The sequence below is a fragment of the Haliotis rufescens genome, unplaced genomic scaffold (genome assembly GCF_023055435.1).
Source record: "Haliotis rufescens isolate VD_foot unplaced genomic scaffold, xgHalRufe1.0.p SCAF_13, whole genome shotgun sequence".
NCBI classification, from domain to species: Eukaryota; Metazoa; Mollusca; class Gastropoda; order Lepetellida; family Haliotidae; genus Haliotis; species Haliotis rufescens.
In genome coordinates, this window is record NW_025963813.1 from 35,829,561 (window position 1) to 35,850,599 (window position 21,039).

Consider the following 21,039-nt stretch of genomic DNA (forward strand, 5'->3'; position numbering starts at 1 on the left):
CACCACACAGTCATGTTCCCCCAACACCACACAGTCATGTTCCCCCAACACCACAGTCATGTTCCCCCAACACCATGCAGTCATGTTCCCCCTACACCACAAAGGTCTGCGTATCTCACCCTGCATGAGGGTCAGCTGCCTCAAGGGCTCCGTCTCCTCCAGCGTGTTCCGCAGACGTCGCTTCCGACACACCAGCTGCCATGTGACGCTCGCCTTCCTAGCAACACCAAATACCTCACTTCACAATTCCGTCACTGTCCTAGACAAGAATGCAAGTTAACAATTCCTCTTTGAACATGTAGTTTAAACACCTATCTTGCATATTATTAACATGTTAGCTCACCTGGCACAACGGTTGGACCAGAATCTCTTGGCTGTCTGTTCATCCACTCGCTTCTCAAACTCCCTCCGCCATGCCTGGAAACACTCCGCCATTTTGGCTGCATTCTGGTAGCAGATGTGCGTCTTCATCCTCTGCCTAAAACCCAAGGCCATAAATAGTAAGTCAAGCTGTTGATGTTTCCTTATCATATACTTGTACTCGTATCACAATCCGATAAATATGCACATGGGGTCGCAACTTAATAGACTGCGTATGAATACAATCTTTGAGTGGACTGCCAAATTTATCATATAATAACATATTATTTGCAGCCATGTTTGTCTACAGTATCACCCACACCCGGTACCCGGTACCCCTATCTGTTGGATAATTTTGTTTTGTTTGTTTGTTGTTTAACGCCGCACTCAGCAATATTCCAGTTATATGATGACGGTCTGTAAATAACTGAGTCAGGAGCAGACAATCCAGTGATTCACATCATGAGCATCGATCAACGCAATTGGGGTAAGATGACATGCATCAACCAAGTCAGTGAGCCTGACCACCTGATCAAGTTAGTCACCTCTTAGCAGTCATTTCAGCAAGCATGGGTTGCAGAAGACCTATCCTAACCCGGATCTTCACGGGTAACTTGGTTAATAATCTGCCTTTAATTCTACAACAACAGATGCTATCTCACCTCATGTCCCCCCGCAGTCCGGTGTATCGGTGCCAGTCTCCAAGCATCTGTCTCATGAGGGCATTCTCCAGACTGTACACGGCAGCGGCACGGCGACGACGCTGTTGCACCACGTTGTCACGCCACACCTGCAGTGACCGTCGCAACTTGTTCATCTCAATCTGTTTCTCGATGTAGCGTCGCCGCGCCAAGTTTGTAAGCCATTTCTCCTTCCAAAGGGAGAACATATGGCTGCAATGTGAGTTTTGAAATCAGTACACATAGTATTGTTAGAAACAATAAATTATGCTCTGAGGTATTCAATAGATGTATTATTATTTTATTGTATTACATCATCTAAAAATGCATATGGTCTGGTGTGGAGTATTTTATGTGACCCACCATGAGATAAGGGACCTTATGGGTGAAAGATCACATTTTGACTTTTTATCATATTTTAAAACTACAGCATCTTAGGACCACAAAAAATACAATTTTATCAGCTTCAATTCTTATTTATTTACATAGCATCATACATTTCGACTTACTTTCTGCAAAGTCCCATTTTCCGACTTACAACTGTTTATGTAATGATTTGCAGTTTTTAGATATATCAGATTAATTAAAAGTAGACATGGGGACAGAAAGTTTTAAAATATTATGAACTACCGAGATAAAAATAAGATACTTGTCCACACACATTATTATGGAAGTAAGTTGACATCAAACGTCTTTCTCTATGCCTTCACAGCAAAATTGCATCCTAGCACCTATAAGGCTAGTACTTTTCCCCTGGTGGGTCACTATATTACATTTTTAAGGCACTACACGTGTAGGTACAGGACTGTTACGCTGAATGTTAAATGTTAAATGTATACCCCTCGAGCTGCTCCCTCTCTGCACAAGCCCCTTTCACCCTGCTATTGACACATTTTTACAAGATGGTGGTTAGCTAATCAGATTGATTTCATGATGGTAATGACAATCCAACTTACAGTCCAATATTCCTCTCAGCCATTCGTTTGGCACGGAGATTCCAGAGTGTCTCGCGCCAGTGGAGGAAGAAGTGGCGGAGGTTGGTGGAGTGCCAGTGATCCCGACTTCGGCTCAGGTCACGCTGGCGTTCCACTTTACAGACCTGGGACGACTGGCGCCAACCCAGGAATATCTGAGCTAGAGTCCTCAGTCTGAAACACACATAAACACTCTGACAGGACCAGTGGTAGACAATCATCCAGTCTACTGTTGTCTAACCTGCTCAGAAATCAGTGAAATCAGGACAAAACGCAAAGTTGCGGGTCGAAAAATACAAGATAAAAATTATAAATATGAAACTATCAATGATATGGCAGTTCAACTTATCAAGTAACACAACACTTTTCTTATTCATCAGCTTGCTATTATATCTTTGTATATACTGTTTAGCAAATTAAGTACTTGTGGTAATCTAGGCATATTTTGATTCTGGAAAGTAGGAAAGGCCAACACCATATTGTTGCTACATATAAATATTAGGGATGACATGATACGATACGTACCACAATACTTTGTTCAAGATACCATATGTTTTACTTAATTTGCGGCAATTTTCAGCTGGTTTATATTTTTCATAGGGTATAAACACTTTTAGAAGGGCTTTAAACTTCCCGAATATCTGGACTGATATTTAAAAATAAATATTTTTCATCTCAATCAATTGCATTCAAACTTCAGTTAAAACTGGAGTTACAACACCAGTTAGAAAAAGACCAGAACAGAATTGAAGTCTTAAAATTATGCACATTGTACAATGTAAATATAGCATAAATTAATAATGGCGAGGTGAAATGGGGTTTAACATCGCATCCAAGATTATTGCACTTATATAGCGACGTGCATTAACGTGTGTGTGTTTGTGTGGCTGCTTGTACTAGTCAGGACTGATGCCAATTTATAGTGCTAGCTCACTGAGATACTATGCCGCAGTTTACCATGAATATCCCACTCAGACACAGTATACTGACTCCGAGCCGACCAGTCCTTGCTTTAGCCCTTTAATGCTGAGTGCCAGACAGGGTAACAACAAATACCATCTTTTACGTCTTTTGGCATGGCGTGGCCAGGGATCGAACCCCTGACCTTCCGCTCTCCGGGCGGACGCTCTACCACTAGACCACGGAGGCAGTCTAAATTAATAAGAATAAATAAATTGTTCATTAAAATGTAGGTAGGACCCATTTTGCCAACAAAGTCATTCCATGAGTGAAACGATAGGGGATACAAATATGAATAGATAGGTAAGTGTGTATCATGTATTGTATTGTCTGAGATTGTTATTGAAGAACTGATGTATTGGTGAATCGTGACATCCCAAATAAATATGTTCTGTTTGTGCAGGTCGTCCAGTGCTGCCTGTGATGTCTGTGTCTACCTGTAGTGTCTGCGGGCACGCTGGTGTTTCAGGTGCGTCTGCTGCATCTCCTCCAACATCCGTCGCTGGAGATGCTCCCGGTACACCGCACTGAAACACACAGGGTCAGAGGTCACAACACCGTATAAGGATTCTGTCACATATCTCTGTGTCGTGTGTCCCTGTTTCTTGTATCTGAGTAACACAAAGTGTCGCAGCATATTCCCTGCTTTTCTGGTGAGAATGAGTGAGTGAGTGAGTTGGGTTTAACGCCGCTTTTAACAGTATTCCAGTTATATCATGGCGTGTCAGCTTAATGTGGGAGGAAAGCCCGAAGTGATGCAGGTCTTAGACGTTTACCACTTTGGTGAAACCCACGAGCACGGGTATGGTGCTGACAAACCTAGAAACATAATCAGGGCGAACTGGGATTTGAACGCACAATCATAGTTTTCTGGCATGCCCAAGGGACGCAACTCTGCACAGCAAATCGCGGCGCCTTAGACGACTGGGCCACCCGTGCCCCCTGGTGAGAATGAAAAAATATTTCCAGATATATTACCACTAAATATACTTGAAATGCAGTCAAGAGACATGTTTGGTCCAGTTGTCAGAACATTTTGGCAAAGAATGAATTAGTGACAAACTCTCAAAAGAGTGAAAACATTATATTTAATTTCACTCATCATTTTCTGGATTGACATCTTACAAAAATTGTCTGACCAGTCAGAATCTTAAGCTTATACAGTCAATAGTGGGTACATACAAGACATACATGTTGTTTTTGTTTGTTTGTTTAATGCCGCACTCAGCAATATTCCAGCTATATGACAGCAGTTTGTAAATGATCGAATCTGGACCAGACAATCCAGTGATTGCCATCATGAGCATCAATCCATGCAATTGGGATACGATGACATGTGTCAATCAAGTCAACAAGCCCATATGAACCTCCATTGTGGGTACATACAAGATATACATGCTATATGAGCCTCCACAGTGGGTGTTTCCATCTCACAATAATCAGATACTTTACTCAATCTCAGATCAGATCATAGTTCTTGCTATCGCTAAACAAAGATCTGAGGACATCCCATTACCGGTCACGTCAGAACGACCTTTGGTGAACTTTGACCAACCACTGAAATGACTGACAAGAAGTTGACATCAGCCAATTAGAAAGCAGCTTTCTTGAGCTTTACGGCACTCGTTTCAACCTGGCGACTTCCATTTTAGACTACGGTTGAAAAGTATGTTGACACAGTTATCGACTAAAATTTTGAAAACTGAACAAACGAACATTCCGGAATGTCTCATATATGGTTGAGATTGTATGGCAGTGCTTCCCACGTACTGTGCAGCTCCTCCCCCGTTCAAAAGTTTATCCCACAGAAGCGAGAGATAGACAATAATTTTGACGGAATCAGTTGTACGAGCCTTAACTGTCGTTCGGAATACCCCGTGTTAACGTTTTCGAAGTTGCATGATGAGACAACACATTCTGACTGTCACTTTTACGATCTGGTAAGCGACGCTTTGATTGGTTGGATGAAAGGTCGTTCTGACATGACCCGAAATGGGATGTCCTCAGATCTTTATTTGGCGGCAGCGAGAACTCAGATCTGATTTTAATGAGATTGATACTTTACTTCTCTCCGCATGCACACCTGACAACCCTCCGTCATGTCCACAGGAGTTGCTGTCAGGTGAACCCTGAGTGAACTGTTATCGCCCAATCAAAATGAAGGTTGCCTGGGTTCCTAAGCCAAACATATGTCAGCTTTCTAAAATGATTCTGAACTTTCAACCATCACAAAAGAAAACCCACACAGAATACAAACATTCCTTTCGGGTGTAGATGGCACTCAGAAACGATAGGGTGTATGAAATAGTGTACAATCGAGTAATCTTTATTATTTCCATGTGGAACTGCCCTTTAAGTTGGATTTCAAGATACAGAGATTAGATATGCTGCTCTGAATGCATTGGCTTATACCAAGAATTAAGAATCTTTTTTTAAAAGACCTCCTGTGAAGTGTTTCATGCAGAGAGGGATCGTATCAGAGTGAAAGATCTGAAGTATGCAAGTTTGCACCTGTAGTATTTGAGTCTAGAAAACGTCCAAATTTGAACATTAGGGTTATGACGAGGACCTTTTCACCTCCTTGCTTAATGTCGGACATGGGTCACCATGTCAGATGTATATACTTATCTATCTGAAATGTCACACATACACAAACTGTTATAAAGCACAAAAAAACACAACATAATTGATTAACACTACCACATAACACTGACATGATCTGACGTCAGTCAAGATCAAGGTCAAGGACATAATGGCAGACGGTCTTGTTGACTTAACAATCAATCTTATTGGCTACGGAAAAACATGTTCCCTCCATTCATTGCCATATTTTCCACCTTGGCATGGTGTTACCATGGTTACTGACTCACATTGCCTGCTGCCTCCGGGACCTCTTCTGTATGGACAGTGCTGTGAAGTGTTGCCACGACAACCACATGTGCGACAACATTGTGCACCTGAAACATCCCACGACACGAGTGACACACACCACACAGGACATACAGACTGTACAGGAAGTGACATGATGTACACAAACACTCACCGTCAACAGGGTTAGTAGTAACACTCACTACCTACATCCCAGAATCAGTAAGACAAGCTCTCAAACACATTAATCTAGCCACAAGAGCTTTAGTCAAGTTAGGTTAAACATGCCAAGAGGGAGAACCCAGGCAGAAAATATGTTATATTAAGACTATTCCTCAGAGTGTGTAGCTAGTCCTGATTGAAGAACACACAAATGTGCACTATGTTTTTAGAATTTCTCACAGTTACATTTACCGTATTTCCTCTATTAGACGCCCGGGCTTCTATTTATTTCGGACAAGCCTTTGACCCGGCATCAATTAGAGGCCCGGCATCCTGAATCTTCATGAAATGGAAATATTTTATGTTCGTAGATATCCGTAAGATATGGATCGACCCGGCTTCTATTTTTTGCACTGAACAATTGACCCGGCTTCTATTAGAGGCCCGGCATCTAATAGTGAGTGAGTGAGTATGGTTTAACGCTGCTTTTAGCAATATTCCAGCAATATCACGGCGGGGGGACACCAGAAATGGGCTTCACACATTGTACCCATGTCGGGAATCAAACCCGGGTCTTCGGCGTGATGAGCAAACGCTTTAACCACTAGGCTACCCGACCGCCCCGCGTCTAATAGAGGAAATACAGTAGTTCCAATTTGTAGCAAACCTGAAGTGTTGAGAACTGATTCAGAATAATCATGATAATAATGCTCAAATGCTACTGGTCAATGAAGACTACCATCAGTGTATTTCACTCTGTCCTCACACACTTCAGTAGTCACTGGCTAGTGGACAAGCATGAATTTTGAAGGCTGAGAACTCAGAAAGAGAACTGTACATTTCGATTGCACTTAAACCCTGTTATGTTGAAATGCGTTATCTCAAAGGTCCCGGTATTGCACACCTATTCTCTTGTGCCAACCGCTTCACTGTATAAATACATGTAACTTTGCCCGTTACCTCGAAATCTGTTATCTCAAATGTACCGACATCTCACACCTATTCTCCGGTGCCTGTTATGTTGAAATGCGTTGAAATGCGTTATCTCAAAGGTCCCGGTATTGCACACCTATTCTCTTGTGCCAACCGCTTCACTGTATAAATACATATAACTTTGCCCGTTACCTCGAAATCTGTTATCTCAAATGTACCGACATCTCACACCTATTCTCCGGTGCCGATCACCGCACTATATGTATACCTAATCATAACTTTGCCCGCTTATCTAGAATTTGAAACAAAAAGACGAAAACGCTATCTTGAAACTGGGGCTCGGTCCCAGCTTGGACGTTTCTATAGAATTTTGCACCTTTATCTCGAATTCTCCTAGATAAAGTTTATCTAGTACCTCTCCTCACACATCTAACAACTTAACATCTCTGTCTGGATGTCCATGCCTTGTTATCTAGAATGTCCGGATATCTCAAGGTCACACCGGCGTCCCCCCAGGTTCGAGATACATGTAACTGGTTTGACTGTACATATAAATTCTTAAATCACAGCATGATCAATCTTTAAGTGACATATAGCACCATGGGTTTAGTGTTGACAGACAAATTGATGTGAGTCTGGAACTTAAACCTATGACCAGCGGAGCCTGGCATGCATAAGGGATATAACTATGCACAGTAACATGATGTGCTTTAAAGGACCAGGGCCCCGTTCCACAGAGCGATCTTAGCGCTAAGATGATCGTAACTCCCATACTATAACACAGGCTTACCACAATCATAGCACTACGATCACTTTGTGGAACAGGCCCCAGGTCATCAGTGCAGCAGAGGCCTCAGTATCCACTCAAGCTTATCAGACTGTTCAAATATAGTTTGTATAATGACATATACAAGACTCATAGCTTTGTAGATAGCTAAGCGATAAATCGCAAAGAACAATGAAGATCGAAGTACGGTTTATTTCACGATATAAAATTGCTCTATCGTGACGTCATTTCTGGAGATTCGAACATGCGCTCACAACTCAATGACGTAAACTGTATGACGTTATTTTTAAGAGGGAAGTGTCTAGTGAGTTGGTCCCCGTAGATTTAGCTGGACATCGTAGACGGCCGCAGTGGCCGAACGATCACATCCAAAAGTAGGACAGATATAACAATCGGTATTGGGAGAAAAGGTACAGGTAATCGTGAGAATATGCAGGAAAGACCAAATTAATCCCCCTTGTCCGACATTGCTGAGGTCGGATTCTATTCAGGGAGTCATCATTATTTAAATATAAATAAATATTAAATATAAAAAAATTTTAACGCTTGTACATTTTATTGACACCCTTAAAGAGGCTGTACATAATATTGATATCACATATAAGAATTAAATGAGTGAGTGAGTTGGGTTTAACGCTGCTTTTAACAATATTCCAGTTATATCGCGGCGTGTCAGCTTAATGTGGGAGGAAAGCCTGAAGTGATGCAGGTCTCAGACGTTTCCCACTTCGGTGAAACCCACAAGCACGGGTATGGTGCTGACAAACCTAGAAACATAATCGGGGCGAACCTGGATTCGAACCCACAATCATAGGTTTCTGGCGTGCCCAAGGGACGCAACTCTGCACAGCGAATCGCGGCGCCTTAGACAACTGGGCCACCCGTGCCCTCAGAATTAAATGAATTGTGGTCGGAGAAAAAACCATGAGGGGCGCAGCCCTCGAGTGGTTTATTCTCCCTGAAGTGTTTCATTGTTCGATAAACAACTTTTATTTCTTAAATATAACTTTTGTAAAGACCCAGGGGAAAACATACAATGGACATGACAAAGGTGACGTGTTTGTGTTGAGGTGAAGACCCCTGATTGATACAAACACACACTGATCAGAGAAAAACAGCAAGGTTAGTCACACAGTGGTGTCCACACAGTGAGAGAGTGAGTGAGTGAGTTAGATTAGAAATTTGTGTCAATAATAATACAGAGTAACACATTGAACGACCATGAAAACAGTTTTGCCAACAATATTGAAACTTTTGTCCCTGATATAGAACCGGTGAAGTATATGAACACATAGTTCCATGCATGTGATACAACACATATGTCCTACCTGGGTCCTAGTCACACTGCTGTAGGGCGACGTAGGGAAGATAACAGATGGTAATACCACATGCTTCAGAGGATTTAAATTAAACTTCCTTTCCATCAGTGACTGGTGAGTTTTAATAAACCAAACATTAGAACGATGGACAAAGCTTACCATGGGAATATTTTTTAAACTTTGTGAGATTGCAAATTAGTTGAATCTAAACCACTAACCACAAGGCTGAACATGTAGATTTTCAAAGTTATGATTGATGCTTTAAGGGAGACTACAGTTGGGTGAAAGTGAGACAATGTCTGTGTGTAAGTAGGGAATCTGTACCTGCCAGATTGACATCCATGATAACATTTGAGTGGCAGACAACCAGTGGAGTTTAAGCACGTTGAATATGATGGGGAGGGGGAGAGGAGAGAGGGAGGGGACAGGGAGAGAGAAGGGTAGATGGGAGGAAGAGAGCAAGGAGGGGAGAGGGTTGGTTGGTTGGTTTGTTGTTTAACGCCGCACTCAGCAATATTCCAGCTATATGACGGCGGTCTGTAAATAATCGAGTCTGGACCAGACAATCCAGTGATTAATATCATGAGCATCGATCCACGCAATTGGGATCGATGACATGCATCCACCAAGTCAGCGAGTCTGACCACCCGATCCCGTTAGTCGCCTTTTACGACAAGCATAGTCGCCTTTTACGGCAAGAGGGGAGAGGGAGAGGTGAGGTGAGGAGAGGGAGAGAGGGTGAGGAGGGGAGAGGGAGAGGGGAGGGAAAGAGCATTGGAGTTGACTTTCAACTTTGCTTGAACTGTTATCATAGTCATAATTGTTCATTTGTAAAGGGGGAAGAAGAGAGAGGGAGGGGAGAGGCCAAGGAGAGAGGGAGAGGAAGAGGGAGGGAGAGGCCGAGGAGAGAGGGAGGGGGGAGGGAGGGAGAGGGCAAGGAGGGGAGAGGGAGAGAACATGGGAGTTGACTTTTAAATTGTTCAATTAACTAAAAAAGAATAAATATAATACTAAATTCAACCAAATTCACTCTACCCATACAAATATAATACCCATTCAACATGAAATATTATTCACATGATCACTGACAGAAATATCTGTGCTGTCAAGCACTATCATGTAATATCACAAATCTGTAGGGAATACAAAACAGCTGTTTACATGTTCAAAACACTTTTCACTTTAATAATAATAATCCTCACATTACTCCTATTTGTGTTGGAATCTATTAGTTAGTCTGATGCTTGTTAGACAGTCGGTATCCCAGCATGCCCCACTCACCTGCGGTAGTAGTCGGCCTTGTGCTGCTTCACCCTCAGCGCATGCCTCTCCACCCACTTCTTCAACATCGCCGACATCAGCTTCTGGTCCAGGCTCCTCCGCAGCATCCGAGCTCTGTCAGTGAGTGTGTGTGTGAATGAGTGAGTGAGTATGATTTAACATAGTAGTTGGAAATACAGTGATCCCTCGCTACAACGCTACCTTCGGGGTCCAAATAATTGATGAGCGTTATAGATGATCAGCGGTTTAACGAAGGTCGAGTCGTAGGTGGTAGATGACCAAAATAACAGTACATGCTCTGCCTACCTAACACGATCTATGTTGCACATTTCAGAGTTTCAAAAAAGATTAGAATAGAAGTTATTTATGATTCATAGTGTAAAAAAAGATTTATCGAGTATAATATGCGCTTTAAAAAAACAACAACATCGTATCCCTTCAGGTGAATAAGCAGGTAGATCTATAACAAACTTGGTCAATAAAAGTATGAAATTTGATATAAAACATCACTAGACATGATGATTTACCATTGTATTCCTTAATATGGTGGCAGGAGGCACCAGAAATTGGCTTCACGCTTTGTCCCAATGTTGGGAGTTGAACCTTGCCCTCCCACATGACAAATGTATGCTTCTCCAGGTGAGATTGGACACAGAGCTAACACCAATGGTGCTGACAGAATGGACGTTCAGCTACATAGGGCCTTTAGTCAATTGGCAGTAATAATCTCACTGAGTGAACTGATTTTAAGCAGACGACAGTGTTTTTGAGTCGTTTCATGGGGTGAATGAGTTTAAATGAAGGGATGGTTATTAAATGTATCAGTTAGTCAGCCCGTCTTCAGCTACCCCGTCATTGTGTTCTTCCATGCTTTCAGGTGGCGCTGTGCTACTTCTGCCATTTTGGGAGGTAACTCTATTAGTTCCTGTTCTGTTTATAGCGTATCACAATCTCACAAACTGACGATTCAAGTATCGTGTATACCTAAGTATCAATGATATTGTAGGTTTCGGTGAATCGTTACAGCCCAAGGCTATCCACTCATGCAAAGCACACATTGCCAAGCTGAGGTACATTTGTGCATTTTGTTTAGGGTACCTGGGGTACACTAGTACCCTCTTCAACAATGCCCCCTTCACTGAAAGGATAGATATACAGGACAGTGTTCGCAAGGAAGGGGGGTCCTGGGTCCTACTGCTGCAATAGTATTTGAATCTAGGGACCCCTACATCCAGTTGCCCTCAGAACAGCCACATCATTTGATATTTTCAAGTCAAGATTTAAAACATTATTGTTTGATAACTCAGCCATTTCATTCTTGTTTACATATGTTGTCAGCACTTTGAGCATGCTTTGTTGCGTTGAGGTTCTTCTTCATATTTTTATCCCCTGCCCAACAAAGTTGGCGGGGATATAGAAACGGGCTTCGTCCTTCCCATTATTTTTCCGGAGCATAACTCAGAAACCGTTCGATATTTTTTCATGAAACTTTGCAGGTCTGTCAAGTACATGCTGAACTGGTGCCTTTTGCTATTTAGAAATTTTAGATTTTTAAAAAAATAATTATGTTTCCATGGCAACAAGATGGACTTAAGTTCCAAACTCTTCTTTTTTTATACAATTTCCATGACAAGTTCCACCTCGGTTAAAAAAGGTTAGGGTTTGTTTAGATTTTATTATGTCATAAATTCTGCAACAGGGGCGGGGGATATAGCCACGTTAGTGGCAAACTCTTGTTATCTTTAAAGCCTTACACTGGGGTAAAGGTACAGGCCAACTGACTTTTCTACAACTATATAAAGTGACTACCTCTGTGCCTCCAGGGAGAAGTCTCGCCAGGTCTGAAATGACATCTCCAGTCTGGTCTGTCGCCTGGTGTCCGCCCTGTCACGCCACTGATGGAAACATACACAAGGTTAGTCTTCATGGGACATGGATGCTAAAGTAAATAAATCCCAAAAGGATACTATTTGCATGTTTTAGGTAAAATACCCCACATGTTTATGTTGAATCAACTGCCCCACAACCATCTGAGTTACCAAGGTTACAGGAAAATGTTGAATGCTACTGCTACCTGGATGGTGTTGACTCACCTTGTTGAATGCTGCTGCCACCTGGATGGTGTTGACTCACCTTGTTGAATGCTGCTGCCACCTGAATGGTGTTGATTCACCTTGTTGAATGCTGCTGCCACCTGGATGGTGTTGACTCACCTTGTTGAATGCTGCTGCCACCTGGATGGTGTTGATTCACCTTGTTGAATGCTGCTGCCACCTGGATGGTGTTGACTCACCTTGTTGAATGCTGCTGCCACCAGGATGGTGTTGACTCACCTTGTTGAATGCTGCTGCCACCTGGATGGTGTTGACTCACCTTGTTGAATGCTGCTGCCACCTGGATGGTGTTGACTCACCTTGTTGAATGCTGCTGCCACCTGAATGGTGTTGATTCACCTTGTTGAATGCTGCTGCCACCTGGATGGTGTTGACTCACCTTGTTGAATGCTGCTGCCACCTGGATGGTGTTGATTCACCTTGTTGAATGCTGCTGCCACCTGGATGGTGTTGACTCACCTTGTTGAATGCTGCTGCCACCAGGATGGTGTTGACTCACCTTGTTGAATGCTGCTGCCACCTGGATGGTGTTGACTCACCTTGTTGAATGCTGCTGCCACCTGGATGGTGTTGACTCACCTTGTTGAATGCTGCTTCTACCTGGATGGTGTTGATTCACCTTGTTGAATGCTGCTGCCACCTGGATGGTGTTGACTCACCTTGTTGAATGCTGCTGCCACCTGGATGGTGTTGACTCACCTTGTTGAATGCTGCTTCTACCTGGATGGTGTTGACTCACCTTGTTGAATGCTGCTGCCACCTGGATGGTGTTGACTCACCTTGTTGAATGCTGCTTCTACCTGGATGGTGTTGACTCACCTTGTTGAATGCTGCTGCCACCTGGATGGTGTTGACTCACCTTGTTGAATGCTGCTTCTACCTGGATGGTGTTGACTCACCTTGTTGAATGCTGCTGCCACCTGGATGGTGTTGACTCACCTTGTTGAATGCTGCTGCCACCTGAATGGTGTTGACTCACCTTGTTGAATGCTGCTGCCACCTGGATGGTGTTGACTCACCTTGTTGAATGCTGCTTCCAGCTGGATGGTGTTGACTCACCTTGTTGAATGCTGCTGCCACCTGGATGGTGTTGACTCACCTTGTTGAATGCTGCTGCCACCTGGATGGTGTTGACTCTGTGGATCAGCATGTCCTGTCTGTGCATAGATCGACTGATGGCCCAGCGGAAGGCGTCCAGACCCTTCTTCAGCATGTGGTGTCTGAAGAGATCAGTGGCCACCCTGTTCTGTCGATGGTCCTGAGCCAGGGCATGCCAGGTGTAGAAGTATCGCACCAGGAGGTGGTTCACCAGGAACTTCTGGGCCCTGGACACAGAAGGATTATACACAGGTCAGGTGAAATGGAGTGGCTCAGCTTGTACTAGTCCAAACTAATGCCAGATTTCTTGGGCTAGCCAACTGAACTACTAAGCCGCAGTTTAAAATGGATACCCCAATCAGACATAGTATACTGTATTCAAGTTGGCTAGTTTTATATCCTCAATAATGATGTAATGGCTACCATCAACGGGATTCAGTAAAGCGCTGGACACTAAATAAATCAATCACTGTGACACGCCCATTCAAGTACGACCCCAGCGAGTGTGATTAAAACGACCCGTAAAGGCATGGTGAGTGAGTGAGTTGGGTTTAATGACGCTTTTAACAGTATTCCAGTTATATCATGGCATGTCAGCTTAATGTGGGAGGAAAGCACGAAGTCATGCAGGTCTCAGACGTTTACCACTTCGGTGAAACCCACGAGCACGGGTATGGTGCTGACAAACCTAGAAACATAATCGGGGCGAACCTGGATTCGAACCCACAATCATCGGTTTCTGGCTTGCCCAAGGGACGCAACTCTGCAAAGCGAATCGCGGTGCCTTAGACGACTGGGCCACCTGTGCCCCCCCATTAAGGCATGGCAACAAATAGACCCATCTTTTAATGTGTCTTGGTACACATGAGACTGAACCACCAACTTTCCACTTTCCAGGCATAATGCAGATCTTAACAAGGCCCAAAATCAGGGCAAGTCTGGAATAAGAGCGACCATGAGAACCTGACATGACAAAGGGACATAACTCTATTCATCATTCTATTCAAGTTTAAAAGATGTATTTACACCAGCCTTGGACCTCCACTTTTTACCTGTTCATGAAGATGTCTCGGTTCTGGCGGTGCTGCTTCTGTCGCAGGGCATTCATTTGCCAAGTCTTGAAGTGCTGGGTCTAGGATAATTGAAAATGATAATCATTCCACTATTTTATTTCGTTGGCCTTTACTGCCACACTCGGCTATATTCCAGCTATATGATGGCAGCCTGTGAATAATCAAGTCTGGACTAAACAATCCATTGAGTGAGCAACGATCCACACTGTCGGGGTACGACGACAGTCACGCAATCAACAAAGTCACAGAGGCTGACAACCTGATCCCAAAACATGATTAAGTCAACTCTTACAACCAGCATAGTTTGCTTCGGACCAATTCCAACCCGAGTGAGTGAGTATGGTTTTACGCCGCTTTTAGCAATATTCCAGCAATATCACGGCAGGGGACACCAGAAATGGGCTTCACACATTGTACCCATGTCGGGAATCGAACCCGGGTCCTCGGCGTGACGAGCGAACACTTTAACCACTAGGCTACCCGACCGCCCCAATTCCAACCCGAATACCCTGTGGTATCTACAAGAAGAAATAGTCAATATTCTTCATTGCATACAATAGCTGTAGTAGGGAACTTATAGGTCTATGACAAGCAGGGGTGCCTGGGGACCAATTCGGACCCAGTGGTAATCATTCTACTAACTCAACACTGTGTACTGGCACAAATGAACAGGCAAGTCATGCAATCAAGGACTACGAAGGACACTAAAGAACATAAACCTTTCTTTAACGTCTCATCTGGATAATTTTTCATTTTCCACATAAACCATGCTTGTTGACAGGGTTTTGTTATTAAGATTTGCTCATCAATTGGAAGAATATTTTGCTGGTGCAACGTCATATTTTAACTTACTTTCTCCTACCAGGTACCCATTATACAGCTGATTCAGCCACATTACATCTGCAGTCGTGGAGGTACATGATAAACACATCACAAACATGGATAATTTCTCTACAAAACAACATTCTAAACACAACTTCTAGCCAGTCACTTCAACTGAGACTTACCAGAACAATGAGCTGCTTCCTGCTGGTGTCGTCTGCCTGGTACAGGTTGGTCAGCAGACGCAGCATGTCGGGGTTGTGGATGTGCGCCATGATGGTGTCGGCAGCACTTCCACACGACCTGCACAACCACAGGAATGTTCACCTATACTACTCAACTTTTCATAGGGACATGTGGAGCGTCCTAAAGTGATTATTAAGTATAATTAACTGATCATAATTGGTTATACATGAGATAATGTGTTTTGAGATTAATAAGTATTACAGAACAGAAGTTCATTCAAGGAAAAGACTTGGACTCATTAAACCCCTTATTGCATACATATTCATATCAGAGCATAGAGGCTGGACTGTAACAGGTAACGCTAAGTTATTGCGATGAACATTTTTATATCTCGACAAATAAAGTAAAGTTATCTTTAATGTAAACTGTAACAGCTGGACAAATTTGTAATCAAACGAATATTTCCAATACAATCAATTAACATATTTAACTCTGTTATGATAATGCTGTGGACAAATACTCACAAAATGATACTCATCTTCAATTACTGATACCCCGTTTGCTTTACAAAATTCACAACACCTAAGTTTTCTATCAAAATTTAAATACCTACCAGCATACATACCTAAAACAATGTTGTTCAATATTTCTTTTTGACAAAATATGCAACAAATGTAATTTTCATATTTTGGTTGATAATACTGTACATATTTCCCCCAAATAGTTACGTTGGCATGCCTGCTGTGCTGTTCGGCAGCCTGGACTCCCCACAAGGCTAAGATGAAGACAAGGACTTACTGTAGGCAGTTGGTCTGACTGTTGGGGAGAAGTGGGTTTCCCTGGTACGGCTCTCGTTTCTTGGAAGGAAGAAAAGTCAAGGTCTAGACACTAACCACACATCAGCTCCACACAGCAAGTTTTGTTTGTTTGTTGTTTGATGACGCACTCAGCAATATTCCAGCTATATGACGGCGGTCTGGAAATAATCGAGGCTGCACCAGACAATGCAGTAATTGACATCATGAGCATCGATCCATGTGATGACATGCATCAACCAAGTCAGCAAGCCTGACCACCCGATCCGCCTTTTACAGCAAGCATGGGTTGCTGAAGACCTATTCTACTCCGGATCTTCCAGGGTCCCACACAGTAAGTACAGAGGTGTGAGGTAGCCCAATGATGTAAGCTTTAACATGTCTAAAGCAGGATTGTGTTTAGAGACAACAGAACAGGCTTCAACATTTTCAAGACAATCTTTCCTTGAAAAGAGCCAAACAATTATTGATTTTACCCAAAACATATTATTTCCGAGGACATCCCTTGAATATTGATTTTTGGGTGTGCAAACTAAATTAATTGTTCAAGGATTTTGTGGAACAAATTATTATTCATATAAAATCACTGGCACCCCTTACAAAATACAAAATGGTTGGTCTCAAAACCAGCTCAGATTATTCATGCTAGCTTATGTCATACATATATGTTCAGTGATTTCTACTGAAACGTCGACTGAAACATCTACTGAACATGCTGAAACGTCTACTGAAATCATGTTCAAGGTGAGTGAGCGTGGTTAGAGTTAATATTGTCAAACGTTCAGTCAGCTCTATTCCAGCTATGTGTGACCTGTATACAATCAAGTCTGGACGAGGCAGTGACTGAAAGCATGGGCAACAATCCATGCCAAGCTAGTTATTAACAGACCGGCTAAGGATTCAGATTAGTGGCTAATGTTTGCAGACTGAATTAGCAGTTCTTGGTAAATAAGGTCTGATAACAAATTCCCTTGACTTGAGATGTCTAATCTGACTAAAGACCAACTCACTTTTATGGGTGTTGATGTATCTCTCTCTGGAGGCTCAAACACTGATGCAGGTCCGAGGTCATCTCTCAGATCCTTCTTCTTCCCGGACGGCTCAAAATCATCAATCCTGTTTCCATTCATCCTTCCGAGTTTGTTCACACAGTTGGACAAAAAAGATTCTTTCACTGACTCGTTGTTTAGCATTGCAAAGCCTTTTCTTGTATTACCTTCCCCCTTGCCATGAATGCCGCTCCTCTTGATCTGTCCAGAATAACCAAGACCTGGTGAGGAAGGCCTGTCATCCACATTTGGTTCCATGAATCCCTTCCCTTCATTGGCAGACTCATTCCCAACAATCCCATTCCCAACATGTCCTGAATTTTGATTATATCTATTATTTGACCTGTCTCTGGAGTTACCTGTCCTTGGTGACCCTTGATCTTTGATCGCCTTTCTCAAGTCAAGCTCATAACCTTGAATTTCACACTGGACATTGTGTCCTCCATCAAGTGAATCTTCAAAGGACAAGTTTAGTCTACGTTTCTCTGGAAAATCCCTTTCATCCAGTTTCCGATGACCTTCCTTCTGTCGAGCGATGGTTTTGGTGATACGCACACCGAGGAGGTCAGGGATTGTGATATCAGCTGACACTTGGATTGCGTTGGGCATTGAAGAAGTAACTCCATTTTTCCTTGCTTGATCTGACACACCTTGCCCATGAGAAGAACCCTTCATGTTGGTCTGCCCGTTGCCTGGTCGGTCCCGAAGCTGGACTCGAGATGAAGCATGGCTGCTGATTCTCCCAGGAATCAACACCCCCTTCTGCTTGGATGGTGAATTCGGTCTTGAGGACGTCCTGTGTAGTTTTGGTGGTAACATCTTGTAATTTTTATTCTGAATAAGTGTTTTCTTCTCCCCATGCACAATCCTTTGAGCTCCCTTTCCTTGTGAAGACTTACTTCCCTTTCGGTCTTTCCCTCCACCACCACCACCATCAACACCTACATTATCTTCACATCCCTGGAGTCTCTTATCCACCTCTCTGTGAAACTGCTGCACATCAGCTAACGTCAGAGTCTCCGCATCACCCACACAAGGGTCTTTCATCATCTTTCTGTCACCTTTCCTCGGATTACAATCTGTTTTATCCCTCTTTGAAAGCGAAACCATTCTATTACCTGTCCTGGAAACTGTGTGTTCCTCATGTCTGTTTCTTGCATGATGTTCCCTATGTTTATCTGAATGTACCTTAGAAGACCCTCCTTTCTGTTCCCTGGCTATAGGGCCTGTCTGACTACGTTCCCGAGAAAGGTGTCTTTCAGAATGATGATTTGGCACTGGTTGATGCCTCCTTGCTCCTTCAATTGTAGACGTTACTCTTCCTGAAATACGCTGGCCATGAGACGAACGTGGGCGAGATCTGTGACCGGAATCTGTCCCGCTCTCCAGAATCCAATCAGAGTTGGCATCAGAGTCCAGTTCAGTCAGAGTCAAAGGGCCTTCATCAGAGTCAGGAGACATTTCCAGATGAAGAGGTCCAATTTCAGGACCAGAATCATCATATGAATCTCCAACTCCATCTTTCTGTGAGTTTTCACAAAACTCTGAACCACCAACAATAGCGTTATCATTGTATTCCTTTGATGTCTGCTGTTTACCATTATCAAGTGATGTTCGTCTGTCATGTTTAAATTGATGGCCATTTCTACACCTCTGACTTTCAGACTTGGAGAGGTAGTCTTCCACATCATGGTGATGCAAGTCATAAATACTGCTTGTAGAATCAAATGTCTTTCTAGACTGTTTAATAGAGGAACGAGAACTGATCCCATCTACGTCTTTTCTCACCACTACTCTGTCAGAATACTTAGGACTCCTAAGTGACCGTCTGTCCTGAGGAACGTCGCTGACTCTGTCCTGTATGTCGTGACCATTTGACACCTGACTTAACATGAGTCCATCACTTCCTGACACATCCTTCTGCAACTCCACGTTTGTCTGCACTGGCCGAACTGAGGAGCTGCTCAGCAATGAACTGGACAGTTTCTTACTCCCTGAAGACTTCCCAGCACTTCTCTGTTCCTGAAGTTCTTCAGTATCTTCAGGGCTGAGGTCAGAGTTAAATTCTTGTCCGTAATCCTTGCGCACTCCACCACCAACTCCTAAAATGCCTGTTCTGTTACCATAACGACTTGTTGACTTCCTACCCAGTGAACTGTCAGACTTCCTCAAGGCATCGGAGAGTATTTCAAGAGTTCTAACAGCCTGATCAACAGACACGTGTGACGAGTAGGAATCAGCGGACACTGAGCTGTCGTCCAAAACTCGGTCTTGCAATGTGTTCTTGATGTCAGCGATCTGCTTCTTTAAACGCTTCTCTCGGACTCGAGTCTCGAGTCTGTGTAACAGAACTTTTTTATCAGCCTCATCAACAAAGTCTCTTTCTGAGATTTTCTGAGACACCAAAATTGATTTAGGTCTTTTGAAAAGATAGTCATTCTGGAATTCATTGTTGAGATTCAGTTTTTCCTGATGGCGGACATGCATAGAATCTGCCTCACTGTCCTTATTTCTGTGTCTTGATTGTGAGTGTCTCTGGAACGTTTCTTCCACCACTCCCTTCCCATCTTCTTCTTCATCATCATCATCATCATCACCATCATCAATCCTGACGACACCGAAATCTGCCGGATCACTACTGTAGTTCACAACACAGTAGTTCCGCTCTCTTCGTGTTTGCCCAGAATCCTTTCTAGACTCCAGGTCCTCATTACTCCCAGAATAGTAGTCATTATGCCGTAAGTCATCAAACTCGTTCACTGAGGCAGACCAGCAAACAACCTCAGCAGCTCTTGCTCTGTTACTCTGGCCAGAATTAGGCTTTGAATTAAAGCGTGCTGATTTTCTGGGACTAATCAGACCTCTCAGGTCAGTGATCTTCGAGACGAATTCAGACCTCAATGCTTCATCGTCATTATGAAAATCCAACCTTCGTTTCACATCTTCCACCTCCCTGAATGCAGCATTGGCCCGCCTGCTTCCCAATTTCTTCTTGGCCGGGACAGACTTCCACAACTTTTCCTTTTCATATGTGTACTGCATTATAGCGCCAAGTTTCAAGACATTTCATCCATTCAGTCAAATGTAGAGCAAGTTACCGTATGACAGTACACAAGTCCCACACTCCATGATCAACACCCTCAACAAGGTGCTCCTTCACAGAATCACATAAATCATTGACTAGCTTCGATTCCCGCTTCTTGGAATCAATACATGTCTAGCCACCAATACCATCGCCAGCACCGATATCACCACCAGCCACCGATATCACCACCAGCCACTGATATCACTGCCAGCCACCTGCCAGGGGTCACAACTTCTGGTTCACTAATCTCTCATCCTGTGAATATTTGATACCATCAGGCAACCAGGCATGACTAATCAACAGACGGGGAGGTGTTGAAGTAAGGCTGCCTCCAACGCTTGACTGTGTCCATACATCTCCAGCACTGCAGCAGGGGGCACCTGCAGTCAATACAAGATAACACTGGAATATGATACGGGCTATTGTTGTGGACCCATTGTAAAACAAGAAATATATACACCTTACAATACCAT

The 21,039-nt window shown here is 43.3% G+C and overlaps 1 protein-coding gene across 1 annotated transcript in view; it reads right to left on the minus strand.

Moving 5' to 3' along the window:
• The window catches only part of LOC124117731, a 60,314-nt gene that overhangs the window by 28,854 nt on the left and 10,421 nt on the right, over positions 1 to 21,039 (minus strand). The window contains exons 2-14 of the mRNA XM_048394488.1: positions 17,443 to 20,946; positions 16,416 to 16,474; positions 15,617 to 15,734; positions 14,589 to 14,668; positions 13,538 to 13,763; positions 12,134 to 12,219; positions 10,325 to 10,438; positions 5,845 to 5,931; positions 3,412 to 3,501; positions 1,997 to 2,188; positions 1,023 to 1,253; positions 344 to 478; positions 120 to 217 (exon numbers count right to left, since the gene is read on the minus strand). Coding sequence (XP_048250445.1) covers positions 120 to 217; positions 344 to 478; positions 1,023 to 1,253; positions 1,997 to 2,188; positions 3,412 to 3,501; positions 5,845 to 5,931; positions 10,325 to 10,438; positions 12,134 to 12,219; positions 13,538 to 13,763; positions 14,589 to 14,668; positions 15,617 to 15,734; positions 16,416 to 16,474; positions 17,443 to 20,523 — 4,597 coding nt within the window. The 5' untranslated portion in view covers positions 20,524 to 20,946. The remainder of the gene's footprint in view (positions 1 to 119; positions 218 to 343; positions 479 to 1,022; positions 1,254 to 1,996; positions 2,189 to 3,411; positions 3,502 to 5,844; positions 5,932 to 10,324; positions 10,439 to 12,133; positions 12,220 to 13,537; positions 13,764 to 14,588; positions 14,669 to 15,616; positions 15,735 to 16,415; positions 16,475 to 17,442; positions 20,947 to 21,039) is intronic.